This window comes from Neodiprion virginianus, chromosome 7 (genome assembly GCF_021901495.1).
Source record: "Neodiprion virginianus isolate iyNeoVirg1 chromosome 7, iyNeoVirg1.1, whole genome shotgun sequence".
In the NCBI taxonomy this organism is placed as follows: Eukaryota; Metazoa; Arthropoda; class Insecta; order Hymenoptera; family Diprionidae; genus Neodiprion; species Neodiprion virginianus.
In genome coordinates, this window is record NC_060883.1 from 8460219 (window position 1) to 8475038 (window position 14820).

General features: G+C 38.4%; 1 protein-coding gene across 1 annotated transcript in view; it reads right to left on the reverse strand.

Annotated features, from left to right (window-relative positions):
• Window positions 1–14820, reverse strand: part of LOC124308425 (dynein axonemal heavy chain 2) — a 618723-nt gene that overhangs the window by 89834 nt on the left and 514069 nt on the right. The window contains exon 34 of the mRNA XM_046771133.1: window positions 4441–4768. Coding sequence (XP_046627089.1) covers window positions 4441–4768 — 328 coding nt within the window. The remainder of the gene's footprint in view (window positions 1–4440; window positions 4769–14820) is intronic.

Sequence of the window (14820 nt, forward strand, 5' to 3'; positions counted from 1 at the left end):
ATAGAGTACCGCACTACGTGGTGTATGATAAAAAAATGTAGCCTCTGAAAAACATATAGATGAAATTTTCTTGAGAAACCGTTTGCTAAGCGTTATAAGCATGGATAATTAGGCTAACAATCGAGTTTTCAATGCATTTTTATTGTGTATTTGGGAAAGAGCACCACAGGCGGTAGGTCAGGCAGGTGCTAAGAAGCTTTCCGACAGGGTTGCATCGTTTCCGTGGCAGCGAACAGATTCAAATTAGCAGCTGTGACAATACACACCCGAGAAATTCATGAAGGGAGGGGGTGTGCAGGGTCAGACATGTTTGGCGACACAGATCACCTTACTAGCGATAGCCAAAAACGTTCCAACATGAAAGGCTTTCGTAACTTTTTTTTTGAGAGAGAATGAGGATTGAATGACGAAGTATGAGTCCAAATAAATTAATCTAAACACTCAGTTGAGCCGAAAAATGAATGAAATTTATTTGCTCGTAGTTGAAAAGTCACTAAGGCATAACAACTCCTTGAAATTACAGAAATAGAGTAGTGTCAAGTGAGTGCACGATTGGAAGGTTTCCGGAGATTGGTTGAGATCCAGAAGCCCGAAAGCGTAAAACTATGAAGGTTCGATCGGCTGTTGAGAACCTACTGCGCGATAGAGGGGCGTAGAGGCTCAAAAGTTCAAATACGAGAGAAAGAAAATGCTATATTATCTGAGAAAAAACGTGTGGTATAGCTAATGGTGTCGAAGACTCGATCAGACTGACTATTCGTGCATGAATTCCCGGTTTCTGCGCGCTATTCCTTCAACGGTCAGTGCCTTCTTTCACGATTAACGATAATTAACCCAATTATGTACCTCCGCGAGCGTGCCAAACTTGGTATATGGTATAGAAAATGGTAAAGACCGCGAAATTGTAGACGGGATAGAAAGCGCGCGCAGATATGAAAAAAGAAAAGGGCTCGCGTCGGTGTGAATACCGGTAACCTGATAAATACAATTACAAATAAAAGACTTATCTAAAAACGAAGGAAAATGGTATAACGACATAAAAGAAAAATTACTACAGACTGCCGGAAGCAGGTATTAAGAAATAATACACTGAGTTTTTCACGTATCACATCGAATTCAGTACACACGATCTTCCAATTTCATTCTAGCATTCTTACAATGATATTTATCCTGACGGAAGAATCCCAGCTAGAACTAACGTGGAACAGACGCTAAAAAAAGGAAACGTCATGAAAGACGTTGTAAAATACATCAGATGATTCTTCATGTCAAGCATAGGAAATTACGTCTGCATCCAGATCAGAAAGCGGGATGGCATGACTGAGTCATTATGTCATCGCCTAGTGTGTTTTACAAAGTGTTTTGTAATGGGATTTCTATAGTTCCGAAATCGATCATTTGAGAAATTTCATTCGCGTATCATGCTTGCATGGAAAAATTGGAATTTAAGTAATAGTACCCGATACTATATTTGGGGAAGATCTCTAATCATGATCATACCCAAAGATTCTCTTGGAAAAACGTGCTCAACAATTGCAGCTCGTCTAGTTTACATGCGTAACCAGAACTCGTGATTGGTTTTCACTCTCAGTCGGTAGTTTCTAGGGAATTTGTTCTGGCCGACAAAGGCTTGCTTCAAACTACGAAAACGAATGTCAGTCAATTAAAATTGAGCAAGTTGAATCGCACGTTACGAGCAGGTCTTGTCAAGAAAACCTCACGGTATATTCATCATAGCGTGATGATATAATTTATATATTATCATTTTCTACATCATTATAGTATATTTTTATCTAGGATCATAAGATTTAATGTCATATTTGTGATCCGAAATTCGATTTTTAAATGATGAGAGGAGTCTTCGAAATTGAATTTTGTGCGATTATTACAATTTATTCTATAGATCGTGTTTAGTTTTTCTACAGTAGGCATTTTAGATGTCAGAGAAAAAACCTACAGTGCTGGAAATTCAGTGTTCGAATTCCAGTGTTTCAAATTTTGTAGGTTACTTGTATTTTTTTCTTCAAAATATGTTTTGTTTGTTGTGAAATACCATTTACGAAAGGAAGAAATTAACGAAATTGATGTTATTGTTGGAATACATGTGGTTTGGATCTTTTGATTTTGTACAGTTCTGGAATTTTTCCAATCTGTGCATTTAAATTTTTGTGGACAACCATTGTTCTTAGTGTATTTTTCGTAAACTTTTAATTTTTCTTTCCGAATCTAGAATGAGCTGAACCTATATTTTTTCACACTTTGTTTAAACTGAAGAGGGTGATGTCAGTTAAAATTTATACATCTACCTGACTAAGTTATTTTTCTATGCCAGTCTGTTCTTACTGTCGTTTTGTCATTGATAATCAAACCGTCTAGAAAACTGGTTTTCTTGTTGCTTTCCAATTTAAAATTTAAACGTGGATGAAAAGTGTTGAAGGGATGAAGTAAGACTTGTATTTTGTCATTATTGGCACATGTGATATCATACACATATCGCTTGTAAAAAGGTAACTTGAACTGAAAATTGTTAACAACGGACTTCTCTAGTTTTTCCATGACCAGATCAGATATTACAGGTCTTATCAGAGAACCCAATACTACACTAAAAATTTTCTAGTGAAAACAATTATTGTGAATAAAGTAAGTTGAATTGAGGCATATTTCTGCCGCTTTCAAAAATTCAATCTTGAGAAAAGCCGTGTGTTGTTTTGTGTCTGTCTAGTTATTCTTAACAATAGCTATAGCCAAATTGATCGAAATATTAGTGAGAAGGGGAGGGATCTAGGAATAACAATATATGACTGTCAGGAATTTCCATGCCATTAGTTTGTTTTACAAACGACTAAGAATCAGTATCATCATATCTTGTTCTGCCGATTATGTTCGAAAGAATACCTGCACAATATTCCGAAAGTTTTTATGCTGGGGTATTTAAAATTGAAACAATAGGTCGAAGTGGTACGTTAGGTTTATGAATTTTTAGTTCAATATGTATTTTAGGTAGAAGTTAGTTGTGTGATTTCAATGAAATTGCTGTTTGCCTAGAGAGGAATTCCTTCTTTTTGATAATATTAACCAGATCATTAACCTGCATTTCTATCTTATCAATTAGATCATTACATTTTTTCATAAGTTTGCAAATTGTTGAGAATCTCAGTGGTTTTCTGATTGTGTTTCTCTTTATCAATAATAACCGTCACTTTGTTAATTAAGTTCACAGTAGCGGTTGCGCACTGTTTGGTAGAGTTGAGGGGAAACGATTTAGTGTGTGTTTACGGTTTCGGTTACGCAGTATTCAAGATGATTTACGATGACGATAAGGATTTAACGTTTTGTGATCAAATGTGCAACAATTTAGCTTAGGCCTAAGATTATAGTCAAGTCAAAGTGTAAATGTAACGTAATCAGTGTGAAAATTAATTCTGTAACTATGTTGACAAGTGCGTAGACTAGTGAAGCGTTATTGAAACATTAAAATTACGATTACGCTAGGTGTAATGATTTGTGAGTAGTTCGTAAGTTCGTAAATTGTAAAGGATTTGATTGATAGTGCGGCTACTGCGAAAGTTAATTAGGTTACTGAGTGTATAGCAATTAACGGCTTCGATTAATTACGATAAATTAGAATCAGATTACAATTCGGGATTTTGTTACGAGCTATAGAGCTCGGTAATGTTAGTGCTACGATGATTACGCTATAGTTGGTTCAGTGACCGCATTCGATTTTATGATTCGTGAAGAGCGAAATTATTTTGTTCCAATTTCAGTTAGATTGCCGTAGCATTCTGAAATCTTGTTAATTTATTATTCTTCTTTTTGCATAGCTGAAATTGTTAGAATATACTATTTTTGTTTTATATTATTGGAATAAGTATGTCGTTGCCGAGTGTCCTTCTCTCTCTGCCAAAATTACCATTACCTTTCCACAATACTAAGCTAGTCGAGATGTTATAAATAGACACAGCATCTATAGCATTCGATAAAAATCGGTATAGCAATACACCTGGCAGAGAACTATATTAGTTCTAATTAGAATGCTGTCAAATGGAAAATGAAATTAACTGAGTTAAGGCGATAACGAGTGGCGTGAAGCCGGATAGAGATAGGGGCAGACTATAACGTGACTGTAAGAAATTTAGGAGAGAAAGAAAGTAGGGGTATACCCAGTATTGAGGTTCAGTTGAGAACACATTTTGATGTTTTAGGGAAAGCTTTACAAGATGTTGTACACTTGATAAAACTAAAGGGGCTCTGTATTGAGTATTTTCCGCGGTATCTACTAAATAGTCAGGTTATCATCGTAACAATATCTTGTTATATGATGTTAACTGAAATTGCTGATACAATACTTAGATTGTCTGAAGAAGTGCCACGTTTCTCATGATAAATAGAATCTCAAATGAGAAGATAAATGAATGGAATATCTACTAAGAGTCTGACCTTCATTGCTTCAGCCAAGGCTGGTTCCACTGTAGCAAGATCGGCCCGAGCAATTGCTTCAAGTTTCTTACATTCTTCCGACTCCTCTGTTATCCGAATGGATTTCACTGTGACAGCTTTTTGAGTCTCATCAGCATCCCGCCGTTGATTCACTATTGCCACTAAGAACTCCTCACACTCCTTCGTAGAGGTGAGAACCTGCTCCTGAGTTATTTCAAGTGCCACTGCCATTTCAGTCACTTTTGTACGGGTATCATCAATTTTGAACAGGCCATTTCGAAGTTTATTAGACTGTTCGGCAAGCTCTCCCTGCTTTTCCACCAACATTCTACAGATAAATGTGTCAGTATATTCTTTTGCTGTGACGTTAAATGCAAAAAAACGTGAAAAATTTGTCACACTCATCCTACCCTAGTTGACATTGAGTAAAAAAAGTAATTCAACCAAATACACATCCTGGGATAAAAACTGCGTATCAGTAGCTGTAAATGAAAATTGATACAGTTCTGTGTAGTGCAAGTACAATAATATGCTAATCCAAAAAGCATTTTAAACAAGAATCATAGTATTCATAAAAGATGTGAACTTTGTGCTGAAGACGTATCGAGTAGTCAGAACTTGAGTTACTTGAAATGAAACCCTGCATGTTTTTAAACAAAAATGACAACAAAAACTGATAGAAAACGAAATGTCCTCGTGCTTCGAGTATTTTCACCGGAAATGCTGTAGAAGTGGCTAAGACTAGAGTAAAGATGCATAAAACTAGAACTGTGGAGTGAAAACTTTCTCACATATTATATGTAAGTTAGTGACGGCATCTGTTTGTCTTGGATAGCATGACCGTATGAGCTCAGGTGCTAGCACACGTAACTGCGGAGCGGGAGGACTCGCGTTCAAATCCCTTGGTTGTCAATTAGGTCCAGAACGGCAATTTGCAAGCATGTAAGACAGGTCACGTCGCGGCGTCGTTCAGGCGCCTCGTTGCAGGTCAGTGCTTTGAACTCGAGTCCGGCTACACCTGGACAAGGTTTTCGGAAGTTTCCCTTGCCCCTCGCACAAATGCGGGTGTTTCTATCTATTATTCCCAACCCCCTACTCTTCTCTACTCTAATAAATACATGTATTGCAAAACATAATTGTGACGAATGAATATATATTATCATTATTATCATTATGAGCGGCGAAAAAAAACTACGTCGAAATCACTCGATATGCATGAAAACCTTTGAAAGTCCGTTTCAATTGTTAAATATATTTGATACGTTACTGTTGGTGTAAAATATACCATAATATATATATATAAAATAAATTTGCTGATATAATGGAACATGAGAGTGGGTGCAGCAGAATTCTATGATTCCTAACCCTTGTTTGATACACCGGGGTACAAACGACCCCACATCTCTTCTTCGTTAATTTGAAGTACCTGAATCTAAAAAAATCCCGTCTGTGGCTCCATATGGCATTAGTTCGAACATACCACTATGCCTCCAAACCAGTTGCGTCTTTCTTGGACCGTTAATATGTGCGATAGGTATCTAAAGTTGAGTAATCTCACCTGTACCCAAGTGAATCAAGAACTTTCGAGTGCTTAGAAGAGAAATCAGGTATAGAATCGCAGGCATTTTAAAATTAAATGTCCAATTAGCACATTCTCATCAACGAATTGAACTGCCGCATGCCCAGTGATATACAAATTGTACCAGCAAAGAAGACAAAGAGAGCAAGAAGGTTTATACATCTTGTCAATACCCTATCTGCAAAGAACACAGCTTTACGATTTGCGACCATTGTTCAGGCGCGTAATTTGATAATATACTTTTTTTTTAATAAACTTTTTTTTTAATAAATAATCATATTTTACCAGTCCTTGTGAATGTAAACTTCAGGGATATTCTGTTTCAACAATAAAAATACGTCATATTTTTAGTATAAAACGAAGATCGCTTTTTTCATGAGATTTCTTCCTTCATAACAAATTTACTATTCTACCTTTTTTTCTTAAAGTAATATATCTCAAGGAAACTCACCTACATTTTTGGTTATTTTTATTGAAAAATAACAGAGTTGTGATTGTTTTAGTAAGATGCGTCATTTTGTTCATTAATTTGGATATTTTAATTTCTTTGGAATAGTTATTTCTGATATATTGCCATACAACCTGTATCGTTTCGAAAATAAGCTTCTAAGAAATTTTCAAAAAATTTTTATCATGTTTTGACGATGTGCGAACAATATGAAAAGTTTCATTTTAATTCCTTGGTATTTGAACTGTCGCATAGGGTATCGCTCAGCTGTACTGCGCAAGCAAATACCTTCACATCACGCCTTGTAAAACGTCCCGTGTACCTACCCCAACAAGCCCCCCTTTCCCCTGCATGCAAACGTGGGGATGTATGCGGAGGTATAGAAAAAATGATAAAAGACAAAGGGGTTCAGCGACGTTTTTTTTTAGAGTCCTTCCTCAGCGAAATGCACGTGTCATATTTGAGCATGATTGATGCATCAAATTCAAAACAGAGGTATCATGGTGTGTAAAATCCTTGAATAGACTTGACCTTGAATTAGAAAATAAATTTAAACCCCCCACCCCCTATTGTTGTTCTATTTCGTGGATCCACTGCAATATGGATAAACTACTCACATTATCGTTAGCAGTGTGACGAAGTTTTTGGTACTATAGACCCAGCACAGTAGTATAACAAGGCCGGTTCTGGATAGAAACACCTTCTTTACCGACCAAGCCGACCAATCCGCCTATACATGCATCCCAGACGTAAACCCTTGAAGGTTACCCGCACTCTCGAAGATATAATGTGCTCTGCCGACCGCTTGTCGGTAAGAAAATCTCCCAAATGACCATGATCGTCTGTAAGAAATCACCCAAATGACCATGATTGTCGGTAAAAAATCCTCCAAATGACTATGATCGTCGGTAAAAAATGCCTGAAATTGCCGTGGTGTTACCCCTTATGGGATAAATTGTGCTCTTTGTCGGTAAAGAAAATCATGCTCATCGAGCGGGATCGATAACTGCATTACCGAGCGCGGTCCGTGAATCGTCAGGCGTTCGAGCGGACCCCGTGGATCCTCGAACGTTCGACCGAGAATCCTGGCATGTGTCAGGTTTTGAGAGCTTCCAGAAGGCTCGACAAGATTCTCACGGCCTTGAACGAATCTAGACTGACAAACAAGTCGTCTGACGTGTTTCGACTCGACGGTGAGTGGCATTCGGTCAAAGGATTTCGGTGCGACGTTAAATTCTGAAAGACCCACTCTGGCCTTGAACGAATTTTAGACAAAACAATTCTCGGAATCGTCCGACGAAAACGATACTCGGAATCGTCCGACGAGTTCCGACTCGACGGCGAGCGGCCTGCCGACAACGAATTGCGGTGCAACGTCGAATTCGGGAAGGTTCTGAAATTTGTATGCGGCTGCTTCGACCCTGAACGAATGTAGGCTGACAAACAATGCGTTCGACAAGTTTCGATTTGACGGCTAGCGGTCCGGGAACCTGAGAAAGCGCTTCTTTGACCCTGAAAGATTCTCGGAATCCTCCGACGAAAAACAATACTCGGAATCGTCCGACGAGATTCGACTTGACGGCGAGCGGCCTGCGGACAACGGATTACGGTGCGACGTTGAATTCTGAAAGGTTTTAACGTACAATTGAAGACACATCATTTCGGTAGCTTCTAGAAGTTTTTCAAGGATTCTGTGTGCCTGGTAGGAGGAATACGGCTATAAAAGACTGAATTTCAGGTCAGAAAGACAGTCTTGCATCTTCAGCTCTCATGAGGAGAACTCCAAATAAAGCAGAACTAAAACAGCGAATCGATCTGTTCTTGAAAAATATTCATGACTTGAAAACCTTTATTAAACAGAAGTCAGAACTCAACAAAGTGACAAAAAAGTTAGCAAATCTAAATTTATCAAGAAACACGTAACTGCTAAACATTTAAACAATGGATTTCACAAGACTGAACAAAGTTGCAAGCATGAACGGATTCCTACCGACGAAGAAATTGACGGGGCTGGAAATTTTCCCAAGAGACCCAATACTAGAAATTGGTGCAGACGATGGAGGAGGAGCGGTTGCTATTGCAGTATCTGGGCGGCCAGTACGGTCAAATTGAATTCAAAGATGCGTCGACTCTCGCCTAATTTGTGACCAATCACCACGGGGAAATCCTATTTTTGTCTTCTAGATTTTAGCCATTTTCTTCATCAGAATGCACTCATCAAGTTTTGCGTGCCAAAACTAGCGCTTCTCTTTTGAACCCCATCTTTCATCCGCTGTTTATTATTCTACATTTTAGACTGGCTCAAAACCCGTTACAATCATTTGCGCAAGAGTATATAATTGGGTGAAGAAAAATAAACTGCTTTCGGTGTGGCAGGCTGGCTTCAAAGAAGACCGGAGCACATGTGATAATATCTTTACTCTATACGTATTAATATGGAATCAATTAAAAAATATGGCCGCTAAATTATATGTGCTCTTTGTTGATCTGAGGCGGGCCTTCGATTCCGTATCACATGACAAACTTTGGTCAAAATTACAGAGATTTGGTTTCTCTTTCAAAATTATGAATATTTCAATGGAACTATACAAAAAGGCCAAAATTCTCGTGAAGAGTAGCCTGTGTATCTTTAAACCATGCAAAAACGCGCAAAATGTATTGCAGGGTGATACTTCAAGCCTGTTATTCCTTGCCCTTTTTTTGCGACATAACACAATTTATTACGCTAAGGGATATTAGAGGAGCCTTCTTGAACCACGTAAGAGAAATCATGCTCTGAGCATTTGCTGATGATATGGAATTTATTTCCCAAACGACAATAAATATTGGAAAAATCCTAGGCCTGGAAGAATATTTCAAAATCAATAATTTGTAAACAAATTTTCGCAAAACAGAAATATTATGGTGCCGTCTTATTTAACAAAAAAAAAAAAAAAAATAGCCATTACTTTCAACTGTACCTATTAATGCGTAAAATTTACGCAGTCGAGAATTTTTGAAAAAGCCGGATAAGAGTTTAAGACCGACGGGAAAAGAGCTATAATTTCCACAATAAACGGAATAGATACAGTTAAATGGGAAGTATGTGTAAAATTATTTGGCTCATTAGTTTCCTCCATAGCGTTGTACGTAGCTCTTATGTGGAATATAAGATACCTGGAGAAACTCGAATCAATTCAGACTGCTTATCACGAAAGCCTACTCCGCTTACCGAATAATTCTCCAGGCCATGCTGTTCGTATTAAAATACGAATACTAAATATAAAATCTGAAGTATTCAGCTAAACTTTGAATTTTAACAAGCGGATGCCCGACTCATCAACAGACATTAAAAAATGAGTTTCCCCCGGAAAAAATTACTAGCTAAAAACAATTGCTGTGATGCTAAGAATAACTGAGCAAAGCGGGTGAGAGGCACATTCTTTGCACATATCGGAACTCAAGAAATATGGGATAATTTAGATTTGATTAAACTTACGATAAAAAGGGGAAACAGACCTATGAAAGTACAGCGAACTTGCAGAAAGAGCTGCTCAGGCCGCCAGTGAACAGTCTTCCTCCCTAGCATTATATCCATATATACTGTTGAACGATACTAATTTGTCGGCATACTTAATCTTATGATTCCCGTATGATCTAAAAGGGTAATAGCCTAAGTACGGCTCCTTGACATTTACGCCATCCACGTAATAGGAAAAAATGAACAGCGTATTTTTACCGGTGATGTTTTCTGCTATTAGCGTACTGAGCCTGACGACATCCTGCATAAATTAACACATTGCGTAGAATACAATGAGCTAAGAAAAAAATTAGATATACCAAATGAGTTCAAAAAAGACAACTATTCCATTGAGGCGTTAAATAGTTCAAATCCGAAGACATTAAGAAATTAGCTTTATACATGTATGCTATATTACTTGAAACTTACAAGGAATGAAACTGAATTATGAATTTTAGCAGACGAAATACATGGCGTATTCCACATCAAATCGAACAGTCTATTTCCCTGACCCATTTTAATCTGATTGCCCTTTTACACAGTCAAAGTGCATATTGAAAGAATAAAATTTAATTTTTTCCAGATTTATTTGCCACATGATTTCTTCACAACACGTCATCCAATAAATTAATTTCGACAATGTTTTAATTTGTCGCGCCTACGTAGCTTGAAATCTGGACGATATATGAAAAAAGTTGCTTCACAAAAATTTTGGCTTTTTTTGTAAACTTCTTGAGAGTATTCTTTTTGGATTTACCATATCCCATTTCAATGTAGTTTCAATACAAAATGAACGCAAATTATTCGTAACTGAAAAGTGCCTTAATAGAGTGGGCTACCATTTATACATATACAGCGTGCCTTCATCAATGCGAATGGTTGTGTAAAAATTTCATAGTGAGCAGTGGCAGTGGTTCAGAAAATATATCAACAAATATTCACACAGTGGCGAAAATTCGGTTCAAAATTCGCGGTGCATCAAACTATTTGCTTACCCTACGCATGGCACTACTGCCCACTCAAGCGCCATCTTTCATCAATTGTTTCACGTGCTACTTACAACCTCAGTTGATGTTTTCAGTACGATCCAGTCTTTAATCAGAAAATACATCATATTTCACGTGTTATTTCGTGATCAGGTGGAATTCCTCTAGTCATCAGACTGAGCGGATTGGGTTGGTTTTGTTAATTTCTACGAATTTATAGTCTAGGCAGACAGATCTCATGACATGATGATGATGGTGATGATGATGATGGGTATGAATGATATCTACAGGCAAACGTAACAATTCTCTGATCCTCACTATTCCGAATTGCATTCTTAGGTGACGAAAATGGTACCTCCAGGCACGAAGCACTTCGATCGGTGCTGCAATCCTTTCGGAAAGAAAGGTCATAAAATCACGTGAGGCTTACGACATCCCTTGGATCACATTCTGGCGAAAATCTCGTTGCTTAGTTGTAGCGAGTACTTGTGCAACACTTACAGACAACAGTGTTTGACGTACAAACCAATCGAAGGCAAATGCGAAAATAATGATGAAGGTACACATTTGAAATTGAAATAATTCATTCATTCGAGTTCGAAATTTCATAACATCGGGGTTTTGATATTCGAATACTGTCAGAAACTATCTTTTAGAATATGATACTTTGGCCACTCCGCAATTATCTGAATTATCTGCAATAACTAAACTGCCCCTGATCTTGATAATGAGCTTCTAACGATGAATCAAGCATTTCGTTGTCTGCAACAATCACCAATTCCAAAAAAAAAGTTAAATTAACTAAATTGACAGAAAATTAGGTCGATACGGTGTCTGCCAGTATGAAAAGAGTCTTAGAAGTGGGTGAGAATTCTCTTGCAGATCCATAAGTTACCGAATACGCTACCAGCTTCCGGAAGATGATTTTTGCGATGAAAATAAAATTCAACGATCCAACACTGTCACGAAATAAAAAAAAAAAATAGAAATTCTGACACTACTGCATCCAGTTAGTTAGGCCAATGTGACCATTTCCCGCAAACTCAGAACCTTCCTATGGTCCGAATTGCGAGGAAGCTTGTAAAAGAACAACACATCATGTCTTCATTGAATGCAAAGCTTAGTAAGATCTTTGATAAGCCCTTATTGTCAAATTTTGACAATGTGCATGGTGACTTCTAATTCACTGTTAACATTATTTCAGGAAAAAGGCTGCATCCTGCAACAGTAGATGATGTGAAGGTCTTTTACCAATCTGACGAAGTCAATGTAAATATGCCGGGCATGAAAGACTGTTTCCATGCGAGACAACCAAGGAGAAAGATACCAAAAAGACTTATTCTATGCAATCTAAAGGAATTGTATCAACTTCATTGAACAGAGTCCACAGCTGGGAGTGGAATTTTCCATATTTGCGTCCTTCCGTCATCTATTAGCCCATTACGAGGATTGTTTGGCAACTTTGATATGTCCGGAACCTGACTCAGACTTTTACTGTGAAGAATGTAATACGTGCTCAGGATCTCAGCGCTTGAACGGTATTCTGCTCAACTCACTGGACAAACGTGACATGAAAACCATTTTATACAAGCAATGGGTAGTAAAGCCTAGAACAACGCTTGAAACGAAAATCAAGAATCCCATCGAATTTGCTGACGAATTTTGTCTTCAGACAACATCCTTACTATTACATTCTTTTGTAGCAAAGCGACAGTCAAAACATTTAAGGGGGGATTTGATTTTTTTCGCAAAATTCACTGCTTTTTTCGAATTTTCTAGTGAAGAAACTATGCAATGAATCAATTTAAAATTTGACATGTAGTTTTATTGTTATTTCATGTATGCAGTGTAACACTAAATTCTGTTACCCTCGGATGAGGACTTACCGTTGACACTTTGGCGCGATTCTACACTTATTCAGAATATTAAACTATAACAAAATCAATCATGTTGGGCGCCAGATGCGTTAGCGTCGATTTTCAAACAACAATACGAATCAATGAAAATAACACGAAACCGTATGAAAAATAAATAGAGAACCCGTTGTATGGCTGGCTAGGCTCAGGTACTCACACGAACTGGTAGAGTAGTGGTATTCGAGGCAGCTAACAATAATTACAGAATTAAAGAAAATAATGAAATAAAGAATAAACTCCAGTGAGGAAAAATGAATAGGTCAATCGATCATATATTGTCGGCAAGGTTACATGGTTGAAAAAGGCAAATGAAATGGTATCGACAGCGGTAGTTAATAAAATGAGCAATCGTTGTTCACAAAGATCTCAGTAAAATAGAATTAAACGGTAGCTTTGAAACGAAAGACGGTAGTTAATAGAGAAAAAAGAACGTAGGTCGAGAGAAGCGATATAATGCAAGAATTTACTTAAACTACACGTCACTGGGCGACGGAATCTTACCCAAGTTGCAAATGACGCTACAGTAGTAGACCAAGGCGGGTTCTGAGTACAAACACCTTCTTTACCGACCGAGCCGCTCCGCGCAGCCCAGACTCAAACCCTTTTCCGCGATGACGTCACAGTCTGCCGTACCGAAGGTCAAAACCGTGCAACCTTACCGACAGTTGTATCCATCGAGGGTCAAAATCGTGCTGTTTTACCTACAATCTTACCGACAGTTGTATCGATCGAGGGTCAAAATCGTGCTGTTTTACCAACAATCTTACTGACCGAAGGTCTGTAGTGTTCGCCTGTCCCACGATAGGACTGCTGATGTGTAACATGAACCACTCCAAATTCCTTTCCCACGGTAGGACTGCTGACGTGTAACGTCAACCACCTCACATTCCTTTCCCACCTTATCAACCACCTCACATTCCTTTCCCACCTTATCAACCACGTGACATTCCAAAATTAATGGTTCCGAGAATTGTTTGTCTCAACGTCGCACCGAAATCCTTTGACTGCATACCGCTCGCCGTCGAAACTTGTCGAACGCTTTGTTTTGTCTATCCACTTTATCAACCACGTGACATTCCAAAATTAATGGTTCCGAGAATTTGCTGATGTGTAACATGAACCACCCCACATTCCTTTCCCACGGTAGGACTGCTGATGTGTAACATCAACCACCTCACATTCCTTTCCCACCTTATCAGCCCCGTGACATTCCAAAATTAATAGTTCCGAGAATTGTTTGTCCCAACGTCGCACCGGAATCCTTTGACCGCGTGCCGCTCACCGTCAAGTCGAAACTTGTCAGGTGCGCGCGCATACGTATTTGATATCGGTCCCGTGACATTCCTTACCCTCCATCAAATTATGTGGTGGGGGAACGTTATAAAAGCGAAAAGTGAAAAGTTCATCGTCAGTCTGAAGCTGTTCTTCTTGCAAATGAGAAGTGCTCTGGAACAACGTGAGTTGAAGAAACGATTAGAACTGCTCCTCAAGAATATCAGAGAAGTAAAACATCTCCTGAAAATCAGATCCGACCTCAATCGACTTACAAGAGATTTCGAGCACCTACAACTGAGCCGTAACGACAATGGACTTCTCAAAACTGAACGAAATCGCGCGGCTGGAGACGTTTCTGCCGTTGAAAAAAGTTTCGGATCTTGAAGCCTACTTCGAATACAGAGTCAGCGGTGTTCGTCGAGTCAAAACGAAATTTGGAGACAAAATCGTTCTGGACTTGGACGACGCTTTCACGATTTTTCTGCCCAACCGACTGAACAAAGCCCTCCACGAAAACGAAGATTTGTACCAGAAGGTGACAGCAGCCAGTAAGGAGATACGGTTGCATATACGCTATCTTGGCGGACCCTACAGTCAACTCGAATTTGTATACGTATAATATTCAAACAATGTTCTGTGTAAGTCTTACGTTTAATAAACAAAAAAAGATTGAAATT